Below are 12,609 nucleotides of genomic sequence, written 5' to 3'. Positions count from 1 at the left end.
AAAAATAGCTGCTGAAACATCACGTCAACAGGATTTTATACTCGAAGCAACTTGTTTTAAATATAGAGGGTTTATTTTATTAAGGTTTCAAGTCAACAATAAAGTAGTCAAGGCACTGGATGCAAAAAAATTCCATAAACATTTATCGGTAAAATGGTGAGAAATTAAAATAGAAGCTCATTCAGTGGTAGAAAGGTCACATTAACATTGTTCTGCATTGTGACAAGTGGACATGTCATTACAAAACCATGATAATTACCTTTTAAGATGATTATCTTTTTCGACCTGATTGACATTCAGTCGACACTACTCACAAAATGTTAATGATACTTGACTTTCTGGAGTGAAGATTTACAATGGACCTAAAACTCAATCTAACCTTTAAGAGGTCAACTAAAGTTGACCTTTTCTAAGTCTTTGGAAGTCTAACAATTTTATGCTTCAGGTCTTTTTTCAGACTTTGCTGTTTTGTTTTGTTTCTTTAACAAGTCAAATTTTCTCAAATGGTGTTTAATTGATGAGAATTTTCATCGACGTTCACTTGTCTTCCAATCTCTCTTTTGTAACTTTCTGAGGGAACCTTTTCGGGTCTCCCATCAATTGTTGTTGTGCCTCTGAAATGTTCACCTTGAATCCAAACATCTCAAACCTTTTGCAAGTAGTGTATTTTCTTGCTATTCTGCTCATCAATCATGTTTGTTTTCATGGTGTTTGCTTCTTTAACTCAACTTTTGTTTCCCACAGATCTTGCTGTCACTTTTGCCCGAACAATAAACCAGTTTTTAACAAAGCGAGGCATGCGTCGCAGCCGGTCCAAGCAGTTTGTCAAGCAGGCAAGAAAGGTTAATTCCTTAGAATCTGACTTCTTACAGAGTTTGTGCAATGCAACTGAGCTGCACTTTTTGGCACACAATCCCCCGCACAACTGCTTTGGTCGCAGTCCACTCTGAAAGCATTCTTTGTCCCGTGTAGTGTACATTCTTGCAAAATCGACTTCAGTGGGAAAGGCAACAGAAATAGTTCACTGATTTGTGTTTTTGGATAGGTACATCTGTATAATAAAAAGAGTTACACAGATAAAAATGCTCACTTTTGACGTCAAGTAACAAGATGTAAAGTAACAATATTGTGGTTGTGGTATCTTGCGCTGCATCACACAGAGCTGTTCCGAGTATTTTGGCAGCTACACAAAGAGGGTCAAAATGCTACAATTCCCACCCACATTACACCATCTTTTTATCGTTTAGAATTGGGATTACAGATGAGAGCTCATCAAACCCCCAAATATGAAATAAGTAACCATTAGCATTATCACTAATGTACAAATTAGGTAGAAATTTGCCTTCATAATTGTATTTTTTTTATACATTTTATGACTCCATACAAAAAACCTTCACTGTTTTATTTAATCTACTATGATACCTTTCTACAATATGCAGATTTATTGTTGTGCGAGAAACAGTGCAACACAGTGGTATCAGTCTATTAAACATTTCATTCGTGACTATAACACAACATTTAAGGTAAACAAATTGGCCCGAGTGCAGTAGTGTATAATGAGTCCTTTAAAAATATATACATCTAAATATGACTTGAACAAAATGGGAGTTAATGAATGGTCATTTTGGTTCAAAATATTAGAAACAGCTCTCAGTATGCTACGACAGTAATGACCACATTATTACATTTGTACTACATACTTGCCACTGAGCATTTTTCCCTAGGTTTGATTCAGTGATTCCCAACTACTGTGCCAAGGCACATAAGTGTGTTGGGAGAAGTCAAATGGTCCGAACATTTTAATTCATATCATTAATTTACTACAAATATCTTTTCCATTATTCGCATTAATATGGCATCACCATCTATCTATGCCAGCAACGTTAAGTGACCAAAGAATCAAATACTTTTCTGCGAGTTGGTCAAAAGTCCAACGAACCTTTATATCCACCGGTTGCCTTTCAAAAATAGCTGGTGTTGAACTAAGGGGACTGGTTTTACCAATACAATACAGATTGAGATCATGAGTTTAACATTTGCATGTATGACATGAGGTGCCACAAGATGGCGCCAAAGCAATGTTAAATTATCCAATCCAATCCAGTCAAATTATCTTTAGGACAGAATTTTAAGTGATAGATACTAACGGAGAACACGCTTTGTATGATGGGGAGGCGCTAAACATGGGTCGTTAGCGGAAGATGTTAAGAGTTTCCGCTGCATGTACCTTTCACGGGATTTACTGGGAATTTATTGGAATAAACCATAGCAGTAATTGAACGTTGGCTCTTAATATTGCTTAAATGTTAGTCTAATCGTGATTAAAACAACAGTACCGTGTTGCCTTGATTTACAAGTGACTTAATCGAATTTTTGACTGACTTGTGAGCAGCAACTTGATACATAGCATGTGTCGTAGCTCACTGCACAATTAGTAGCACTTTGGCTAATGGTCCACAATTTTTCAAAAAAAAGGTTTCAAGATAATGCCACTCTCAGATTAGGCTAATCTCAATGGGAAATATAAGCAAGAAACTGATATTTGAACACATGTAGACATTCACAGAACCCAGTCGTCCATGTACGGGACATCTGTCTGTCTGTCGGCTGGTTTCATTGTATCTAATTAATATATATAATAAGTATTGTAATAGCATTTTTTCTCCTTAAAAATTAGATTACAAAATCTGGGTTTATTTTGGGGAAGCTGGAACAAATTAATGGGAATTTCATTCCTTTCAATGGGGGGAAAAAATATTTACGTTACAGTCGAGTTATGAGCCTGGTCATAATAAATTACATGCGTACCTCAAGGCACCACTGTATGAACGATCACTGTATTGTTTGTTGCACCACCCTCACTCACTTTATGTCACTGTCATAGGTGAACAAAGACATGATTTGTGGTCATTTCCAGAGCATTTGAGTGAAATGGAATCAATTGTTACAGCGCGCCTAATGAGCTATCACGGCTCTCCAATGAAGCGGGTTGGAAATCATTGCCACTAGCGGGTGCTCCTACGATTGTGATCTCAGGCATATTCCGTGATGTCATCCAGGATGGCCGTCTCCTGCTGCTCCGTGTCGCTGTTGAGGTTCCGCGGGTCCAGAAGCTCACGGGGCTCGTCGGGCATCAGCACCATGGTGGCGGCCGTGGAGTAGGACGGGGCCATCTTCCTCGCCTGGCTTGCACCCTGGCCTGCTCCTCGACGGCAAAAGATGCAACGCAGGCAGTCGTGGATGTTGCGCCGGAAGAGGCTGCGGCACGGGTGGAAGAACTGATAGAAGACCAGCATGAAGAGCACAGCCAGGCTGTAGCAGATGAGCAGCTGGACGGCGAGCAGCGGCGCACACACATATTCGTAGAAGTCTGACTTGAAGAAGTACCACAGTGTGATGAGGAGCAGGTTCTCAACAAAGCGGGCACTGTAATAAATGGCTAGCCGGTCCCAGCGCTGCTTGCGGTCAATGAGCTCTCCATGGCTGAGGTCCAGCTGCACGGCCGACCAGCAGAAGACGTTGATGCATGCGTAGAGGAGCGTGAACAAGCACAGCACTATCACTGTGCCCAACTTGGAGAAGTTCTTCTCCACATCCTTGGCCAGTGAGCCCTTCTTGGCCCAGAACTCGGCCCAGGGCAGGAAGAAGAAGAAGAGCAGGTTGGCCATGCCCACTAGGATCACCCAGTGGGTGAGTGCCGTGCTCATGAGAACCAGGGCGGTGATGCGTGTGGTGATCTCCAGGCCCCGCCACAGGATCATGCACAGGTAGGCGGGTGGGCGGAAGCGCACCTTGTAGTCGTCATAACGGATCTGGATGGCCAGGACGCTGCACACCAGGGCTCCGTATATGATGGAGATCTTGGTGATGATCATCAAAGTCACTGCAAAAAGAAAAGATTGTGTTAATCGCAGAGCACATCTTCCTCATAAAGTATGTCTCAGTCAAAAGCCTTATCAAGCCCTATTAACCCAAACCATGTGAATTTTTTTATTTTACTAACCTCTTTCCATTTTATCATTATTTAGCCAACCAAACAATTTTATTTGACGAATTAACAAAAATAGGGTTGGATATATTTTTTTTCACCAATCTTAGCGAAAAGAAGCTAAAATAAGTAAGGATGTGGCATTTTGGAGTTCAATGAACCCAATCATGACATTTTTAGGAATACAGGACAGACAAATTCGAGACAATTGAGAATTGAACCCTGCACCTCAGAACAGCGAGGCATGCAGCTGATTATACTCATCTTTACGTACTTGGACTCAGAACATTTTTATCGTAGCTTTATGTTCAGACCTTAAGTAGGCGCACTTTGTCAAAATGTCGCCTCCTTCTGCCGTGCCCCAGTTAAAGCGGGTGTGTCGTCCATTTAAATGAGCGACGCATCTTGACGCCAGCGACGTGCGATTAGAATCATTCCTTGAAATCACTCTGAGCCTGATTTAAAAATACGACATGCCAAGAAGATAATTTAGCAGCTCAAATTGACATTGCTGTGCTGCTTAAAAGTTTGACATACTCAGCAGCTCTTCGTATCTCGAGCCAAGGTGGGACGAAAAACTCCAGCACGCTAAGCTGGCCGTCAATTAGCGACGTCTCTGTGGCGGGGGAGTTGTCGTATATAAACAACATCTCTCAACCTTCAAGTTGAACGAGTAACAAGTCACTTGACAAGTCAGGCTTTCACAACAAAATATGCTGACAAAGTGTTACAAGTTACAGTGCGTCACGTCTAACCGAGAATTCACAACAACTAAAAAAGACTCAACAAGAAAATACTAAGCTTTCATAACAACTTGGTGAACTCTTGCCCGAATCATGACATCATTTAATTGGCACACACTTCCTCTTTCATGCATGTGGGTAAACACGGTCTTCCGCACAAACTGTACTATTCATCCTGTCATTTCTGTGATTGGGGGAACTCCCAAGTAGTGTTCTGATATTGGACACGTTTGCTCATCAAAGATGGTCAATAACCAACACAATGTGTCCATATGTGCACCAGGACACTAATCCTCAGTTCTCTGATCGACTTTGTGGTTGTGTCATTGGATTTGCTTCTCCATATTTTGGACAGTCTGGGAAGGACAGAGCAGGTCAATTGATCATCACCTAGTGCGTTGACTTCAATGATGGGGCAAGATGCCGGTCTGAGCTAGCAGACCAAAAGGTGTGAGGGTTTGCTGGCAACGCCTGGCAGAATCTTTCTACTCTCAACTCTGGCAGATTTTGCCCACATCTCGGGGGACATTAAAATTGAGTGGACCGTGTCCTGCGCCACTGTTGAGGCGGAGCAGTGGCCCTAAGGTGGTCGGTGCCTGTCGTGGCGGCAATCCCCAAACCCGCTGGTGGACACGGGCAGTAAGGGGTGCCGTCAAGCTGAGTCCCGGACCTTTTTGGCCTGCGGGACTCTGGGAGCAGCTGATGGGTAAGAGCTGGCTAAGCGGAATGTGGCTTCTGCCAACATTCACGCAAAAACTCAGACACGAGTGCATAAACAAGCAATGAAAGATTGTCGTCGTTTGACAATAGCTGTTAGCTGACTGAATGTTGATGACAATAACATTAACATTCCATTTACGGTAGTAATTATCAAGAAAGGCCTAATATTGAATTTTGGGATGAAATATCAGGGGAACCTAAAATGCATTAAAACAGTATTGCAAGACTTCAAATACGATGTTCTCAGAAAAAAGTGGTCATTTGTCACAATGTTCTGTATAGACGTTTACCTGTAGCTGGAGGGACAGGTGACGAGAAAGCCTACCCAAATTCCAACATGTTAGTTAATGACTTGAATTCCAACTTTAATAACCTTAATGATCTTACATCGGATGGGGAGGATGTATTTCTCCTGGATAGTGGCATACAACTGAAGTGTGAGCTGCGGAGTGGAGCCCAGGAAGGCCTGGATGACGGTGGTGCGCTTGAAGGCGTTTCTGTGCGTGGCCAGCATGCGCTCGGAGCGGCTGACTTCGCACTCTGTGCGCGTGCCCTCGCCCCTCTTCAAGTAAATCTTCCTGGTGATGGTCACGTAAGGCTCTTCCTTCCTGCCGGCTTTGAAGTACACCATCAGGGCATCAAAACACCTGCAAGACAAACACGGAGTACTCCTTTACAACTGCACAAAGCTTACTTTCAAGAAGAAACCTGATAACGCTACAGAGGGTTTGGACACACCTCATTTAGAAGTCAATGGGAACTTTGAAAGGATTGAGAAAATATTTTTTAATTATATGCATTTTTTTCAGTCGCTTTGGTACATCTCACGGATAAGAACTTAACTTTTCAAACATGCATTTCTCAAAACCATTTTGTAAAAATGCAAAACATCACGTTTCCCCAGCAACCCCGACATTGTGTGTGGATAAAATTGTTTAGTCATGTTGGCAATATAACAGCATAGTCTGGACTGACGTTCTGATATAAACTCCAACTTAAAGGAGTTCTTACCCACAAATAAACATGTTTTTTTCTGCTGATAAACTGTATAAATGAAATTGTAGCGCATGTTTGTTTCTTGAAGTTGGGAAAACAAGAGTGTGGCGCCATCTTCAGGTTAACCACATCACTGCATGTATATTTGGCTTTCAAATTCTTACAACCGTCAGTATAAGCACCTAGACTTGTTTTACTTAATACTAATGGCAAGTCATTTGTGAAAAAATAAAATAAAAGAGGACGTAATATGCTCCCCTATTCCTAATCTTGTCCATAAATTCTACGCTGCAGTCTAATGAGGATTTCCCCTTGATGGATGATAATCCCTACATGTATTTAAAAATTGTCTTTATTAATTAAATGGAGTTGAGGGTTAAAAGATCCTAAGAGTGTTTACTCTATAGTAACTAAACACGGGTCAGTTCATGAATATTGAACAAATACAAAAGGAAAGCCCCACCAGAGGGCAGCCTGAGGAAAGAAAACACGCTTCCTTCCCTGAGGGCTGAAAGGCTTAACAGAACCTTTCAAGGGTGTGGTCCTGTAAACTTTTTCAAGGTGAATGCTCTCTGTGTTAAGTTGCAGGACAAACAGCACACTGTTCGTTTTGCAGCCTCCACGAGGCTCCTGGGTAGGAGGAAGGCACACAATTCTAAAAAGAGATGAATCAGTGAATCATGGCGTTTCACGTCACTGTGCTGGAATGTTTCGCAAGGGTGCTGACCGGTTGCTAATTTCACCGCGTAAACGTGACACGCTGGTCCTTGACCCAAATGTTGTCAGCTGGCAGCAAGCAAACTCTTATCACCACCATCCCCCCTCACATACTGATATGAGCATTTGTGTGCTCCGGCCAAAGCTCTTGGGAGCCAGCTGGGCAATATTGATGAATAAATTAGGCAAGGGAATCAATATGGTGACTTGCTTTTACGGCCGTGTCTGCTGGGGTTCAAGCCGGGAACACAGAGCAACTGTGACACCGATCTCGCTCAGGAAATTCTTTCGACGGCGAGATCATCCTGTTTGGGAATGCCTACAATCAAGCGGCCATGCCTCTGGCAAGACCATGTATACATTCAGGAGTGTGGCAACCACAAGAAGCCGCGCATGTTGGGACGAGTGACAGAGTAATTATGTTGTTTGTCTTGCTGAGTATGCACTTGAAGAGACAAGTTGAGACAAGATCGGCAACTTTACTGACTGTTGGGGGGAAAAAAAAGCCGATTCAAAATTGATACGATGACGCCGTGCTCCTCACTGAACCACAGAAACGAGACGTTGTCCATGGAATTCACACATAGGTGCCGGTATGTTGGCTGCAAGTGACCATGCAGAGAGTGCATGATATGCTGCTTGATGCTATTGAACTCAGGAAAGAACCAAGACTTAGCCCAAACCAGTGGACAAATCGACATATCAGTATGTCGTAGGTTGTGAGGTTGGTTTTATTTTTTTCTGGCATAACGTTCCAGTTGTTGGAGAAAGATGTTTTATGGTCATGAGCTCAGCCATTAAAGCCTCCCTGAGTGTTGCACAGGAAGCCAACAGGCAGCAGAGGCAATGTGTTTTCATTGAGTTGAGATAACCCAGAGGAAGTGCAACGCAGGACTAATGCTACTGTGCTCCAGTGTGTGTGTGTGTGTGCTCTTTCTGGCCTTTGTTTCATTTACATTCTGCTCAGTGTGATATTCAAAGGTGGTCACATGCTCATTGTCTATTTAAGTCATTGACGCGGGGAGCGCACTCCTTGGTGTGAGCAGTGGGAGCATAGAGCAGATAAGAGATAACAGCTGCTTCTGGTTATGTGCTCTGCAACTGAAATTGATGGGTGTTCCGAAAAATGGCTTGGAGTATGTTTGCTTAATGTCTTGACAAATACCATCCCTTGAGTTTTCTCTGTTTCTCTTGCGCTCAGTTTTAACGCACTCAAAAACCGATCCCCACCCTTTGGTGCAAAGTCCAAAAGGATTGGGACAGATGACATTTATACCTACAAGAAGTTACAATGGAAGCATTGGAAGCATACACAGCACGTTTCCAAAACGTCTTACTAAGATGGATACAATGTTTCCTTGAAATATGAGTTTTTTGACAAACCATTTTTTTCTGGCTTTAACATGGGAGCTCAAACTTGAGATACAAGCATACTTTGATGGTGGTGGCCCCAAACAGGTCGCCAGCCGATTGCAGGTTGCGACAACAACAACAACAAACATTCACATTAACACCAACAGACAATTTAGACTCTAAATTTTAGAGTCTTCAAGTAACCTACCATGTGTGTTTTTGGAACGTGGGAGGAACTCGGAGTAGCCAGAGAAGCCCCACGCAAGAAAGGGGAGAAGAAAAAATATCTCTACACAGAAAGGCCAAAGCCCTGATTTGCACTCATTACCTCTACACTGTGAGCCAGTTGGGCTAAACGGTCATCTACCGTTGCCACCTTCTTTAACGCTTTACATTCCATTTCATCATGTTATTGTTGAATGTTTTTATAAAGTAATACTGTACTAGCAATACAATACTGTAGAATGCAATAGAAAAAAAGTGGGGTGGTGGTTTTGTGAGATCAGAACGGATTAATGAACCCAACTGCTTCCACACATGTAAATGTCGAGGTTGGGGAATCAAAGCTCACAATGTCGAACGGGTTTCTTGCAGGGGGTGTAAATTTGAGAGTGCCACAGTCTCTCCCTCGCCCCATGGCTGCTAAACAGGTTATCTTCCTATTACCTCTAGCATAAAAGAGCACAGGGCTATTTCTAGACACTTCTCTGATCGCTCCTTTTAACTTTAAGATCAACTGCATGAACAGGACACTGTGAAAGGATTGGCCAAAATCAAGCTGTAATAAATTTGAAGAACGGTGAGCTTGCAAGGCATTAAAAGCGACTGCAAGGAGAGGGGATATAAAAAAAACAACAAAGAAAATCAATCGCATTGAACCCAGTGGTGGGCTGTGCATTCATCCCTATCACATATGGTGATAGAAACATCAATACTATACAAAATGTAATTTCACAATTCAGAAGCAATATTTATCCAACAACAAAAATGAAAAAAAAATAAAACCTCTCAGTTGAATACATCACAGTCAGCAGAGTTGATTATTAAAAGTAGTACTGTGTGCAGATTACTATAGACATGTTTTGCTAGTTGATTTGCTCTGAAAGTTGATTAGTAAAATCAACGGTACTATTGTTTAGTATAGTTTAAGTTATACAGTATCTTATACCGACTCTGTAAGCGAATAAGTGGACAACACACTGAAGCTGAAAGATCAATAAAAATGTATTGTATTGTGTTGTATATAAGTAGTGACGTATATTGGCAGCCAGTCTCATATTCACTTGACGGAGCCCGGATATGATCATTAAAAATAGCGATTACTCATTGTAAAAAGTCAATTCATTTGGGGCAGTCAACGTTTGGATTGATGATTTTCAACGCCCATGGCAGTGAATGAAGTAATAATATTGCAATGGTTACATTAGCTTTACGTTTGTTAAGGCTATCCAAATGTTTCACATTGTGATGGGGACAGTTTGATTAATTCAATTTCACTTATCTGTCAATGTTTCGTTGGTTGGTGGTTGAACAGTACGTATAACGCAACAGATTGGGTTCAACTTCGATGGTTCCAATATATCATTGTGTGGGAGAACTTTTTATTCAGTGTGAGAGGCCTTCTGTTAATTCCATCTGGACTGTGAGTCTGTTTGCAATGAGAGAATATGGAAGAGTCCAAACACATAGTTACATTATATTGGGATTATTATCTTTGTAAGTGCAGACTTTTAGATACAATTCTTGTTGTGCAGTAATCATTTGATCGTACCACTGTATCTCAAAAACAGTTTTTCGTGATTAAAAACGTCAATTTTGAACACATTAAAAGAGCTATATAAATGAACTGGACTTGACTTAAAGCACATTATAATTGCAAAAGCCATTGTGAAAGCGCTATATAAACAAAGAAGAGAAGACAAAGGAGACTTGATTTGATTTGGTAATTTATCTTGTGTTAACTGCATAAATGTGAGTGTGCATTTAAGCTCCTGTTTTGCTCTTCTTATTTATTTATTTATTTATTTATTTATTTATTTATTTATTTATTTATTGTGTTATTTATTCATTATTTATTCGGCACGCTGTTGTTATACTTGTTTGTTTGTCTGTTGTGGGCCATGTCTTGTCACCGTGGGATAGGGGGGAACGAAATTTCGGTTTCTTTGCGTGTCTTTGGCATGTGGAGAAATTGACAATAAAGCTGACTTTGACTTTTTGACTTTGAAGCCATGTACAACACTTAGAGTCAAATTTGTGAGAAGTGCTTGTATATCAAGTTTGCAAAAATGTATGTGTGTGGGTGGGGAGGGGGAGGGGGGGGTAACAATTGGCAAAATGACGACTCGTATCTTGGAAACTCGTAGGTTGGGTCACTTAATTAACCGAGATCTTGGGGAGAGGAAAAAAACAGGGACAGCTCTCCATGAACCAGGGAGCAATGATGACAATGATGCAACAAATTCAGAGAGGCAAGATATTTCCCATCTGTGATTGGTTGGTCGGAGCAAAACTTGTTACAAACATACCTGTGCCTATCTGCACACATTAATACATTTTCTAATCAGCATCTTTGGTGAGTAACTGTTATATTTGATTTTTTTAATGAGATTATTGATCATTTGAATTGCTCCACATGATGTACGTAAGCGGCTAAGTTGCAACCTGTAAATTCTTTGATCACAGTATCTTTTGTTTTTGTTTTGTTTTGTTTCCAAGTATTGGAAACCTACCTGATGATGGGCCCCAAGAGCAGCAGGTGCAGCAAAAGGACCAGCGGCCGGTCTCGGCCAACGTCCCGGTGGATGAAGATGAGGGTCATCTGGATGAGCACGGCCGGCAAGAGAATGAAGGCGATGGTGAAGCCCAGCCAGTGATCGTCGTCCGTGCGGTGGTAGCTGCCGCACAGCACGGCGGCGTTGAGCAGCTCCGCGCAGTACAGCACCGTGGCGAGCACCACGCCCAGCGGAGGGCGCACTCGACTGGGATTCACCACGACCACAACTTCGCTGTCCGACGACGGGGGATCCGCGTAGGAAATCTCCCTCTCCTGCTCCTCCATGGCGACAACAGTAAAAATCCAACTTTTTATATTCACGCTTTAACCACCAAGGGAACGCGCGTATTTAAATGGAAAAATCTTAGCGTCCATTAGTTCAATGCTTAATTCGGCTCCATCTCTCCAACGTGCCACCATTGTTCCTTCCAGCGATCAAAATAGTTCAAATGTCCAGTTTTGAAACACTGATAACCAGAGGAAACGCCTGGAAAGCAGCTGTCTTCGTTCCTGAGCCGGTGTTGTGGTGCGCTCGCTCGGTCCGACTGTCGGCGTGGAAGTTCCGCCTCGTCACGTCGTCAGCTCAATCATCGTTAAAAGCTCTAAATGTCTTCTTTCCTGCCTCGTCTGAAATTTGGGACTCATGACACTAACTTAGTGGCGGCGGCGTCGGTTCGCGTGATTGTGGCGGCTGCATGTGTTTTCAGCTGTCTCATGGCATGCACCCTCCTCGGTGGCTGTGCAAAAAAAGAACACGCAAGCTGGCGTACAAAATAAACACTACACCGGAAGTGAAAATGCGTGGCATTTAAAATAAGAGCATTAAATCAATCGTGGATATCCGGTTTAGGTCCTTCCGTACTAATTGCATATTTTTATTCGTCTTTATCACCTTTGAGTTTTTTTTATTTTTATTTTTTCATGAACCAACATCCATTCTCAACACCACTTATCCTGGTCAGAGTTGCGGGGTGCTGGAGCCTATCCCATTTATTCTTAAAAAAAGAAAAAGAAAATGAAACAAAAAGACAAAAAAAAAGCGTATATTTTCGGGGATAGGGAATCTTGTCATCACATTTTGATTTCCTATAATAATATACATCAGTACCACTAAAAAGTTAAATGTATTTATTTATTTTTTCTTATTTTTTTTATTTACTTATTTGTTTTTTTTACTGAATCAAAACAGAACACGTTTTTTATTGTCTTTATTGTGGGCACCTTTTACCCAGATAACAGCCTTGCACATCTTAGTATTTTGTCAGTCAGCTTTATGATGTGGCTGATTCTTTATGACCTGAATGTCTTTCAAGTCA

General features: G+C 41.8%; 1 protein-coding gene across 1 annotated transcript; it reads right to left on the bottom strand.

Moving 5' to 3' along the window:
- Window positions 1–51: 51 nt before the first annotated feature.
- Window positions 52–12,039, bottom strand: xkrx (XK related X-linked). The gene is made up of 3 exons (XM_049749955.1): window positions 11,250–12,039; window positions 5,839–6,098; window positions 52–3,883 (listed from the first exon to the last, which is right to left on the bottom strand). The coding sequence occupies exons 1-3, from the start codon at window positions 11,576–11,578 to the stop codon at window positions 3,033–3,035; spliced, it is 1,440 nt and encodes a 479-aa protein (XP_049605912.1). The 5' UTR covers window positions 11,579–12,039; the 3' UTR covers window positions 52–3,032.
- Window positions 12,040–12,609: the final 570 nt, after the last annotated feature.

The sequence above is a fragment of the Syngnathus scovelli genome, chromosome 1 (assembly GCF_024217435.2).
Source record: "Syngnathus scovelli strain Florida chromosome 1, RoL_Ssco_1.2, whole genome shotgun sequence".
NCBI lineage: Eukaryota > Metazoa > Chordata > Actinopteri > Syngnathiformes > Syngnathidae > Syngnathus > Syngnathus scovelli.
Note: the sequence above shows the minus strand (reverse complement) of the source record. Positions and strands in the feature narration are given on the sequence as shown.

Bases quoted from the DNA above. Each gene is read 5' to 3' on its own strand.
- xkrx (XM_049749955.1), bottom strand. From the start codon at position 11,578: ATGGAGGAGCAGGAGAGGGAGATTTCCTACGCGGATCCCCCGTCGTCG. The intron at 6,099-11,249 runs GTAGGTTTCCAA...TTTGTCTTGCAG, and splicing joins CTCTTGGGGCCCATCATCAG to GTGTTTTGATGCCCTGATGG. The intron at 3,884-5,838 runs GTAAGATCATTA...TTCTTTTTGCAG, and splicing joins ATACATCCTCCCCATCCGAT to TGACTTTGATGATCATCACC.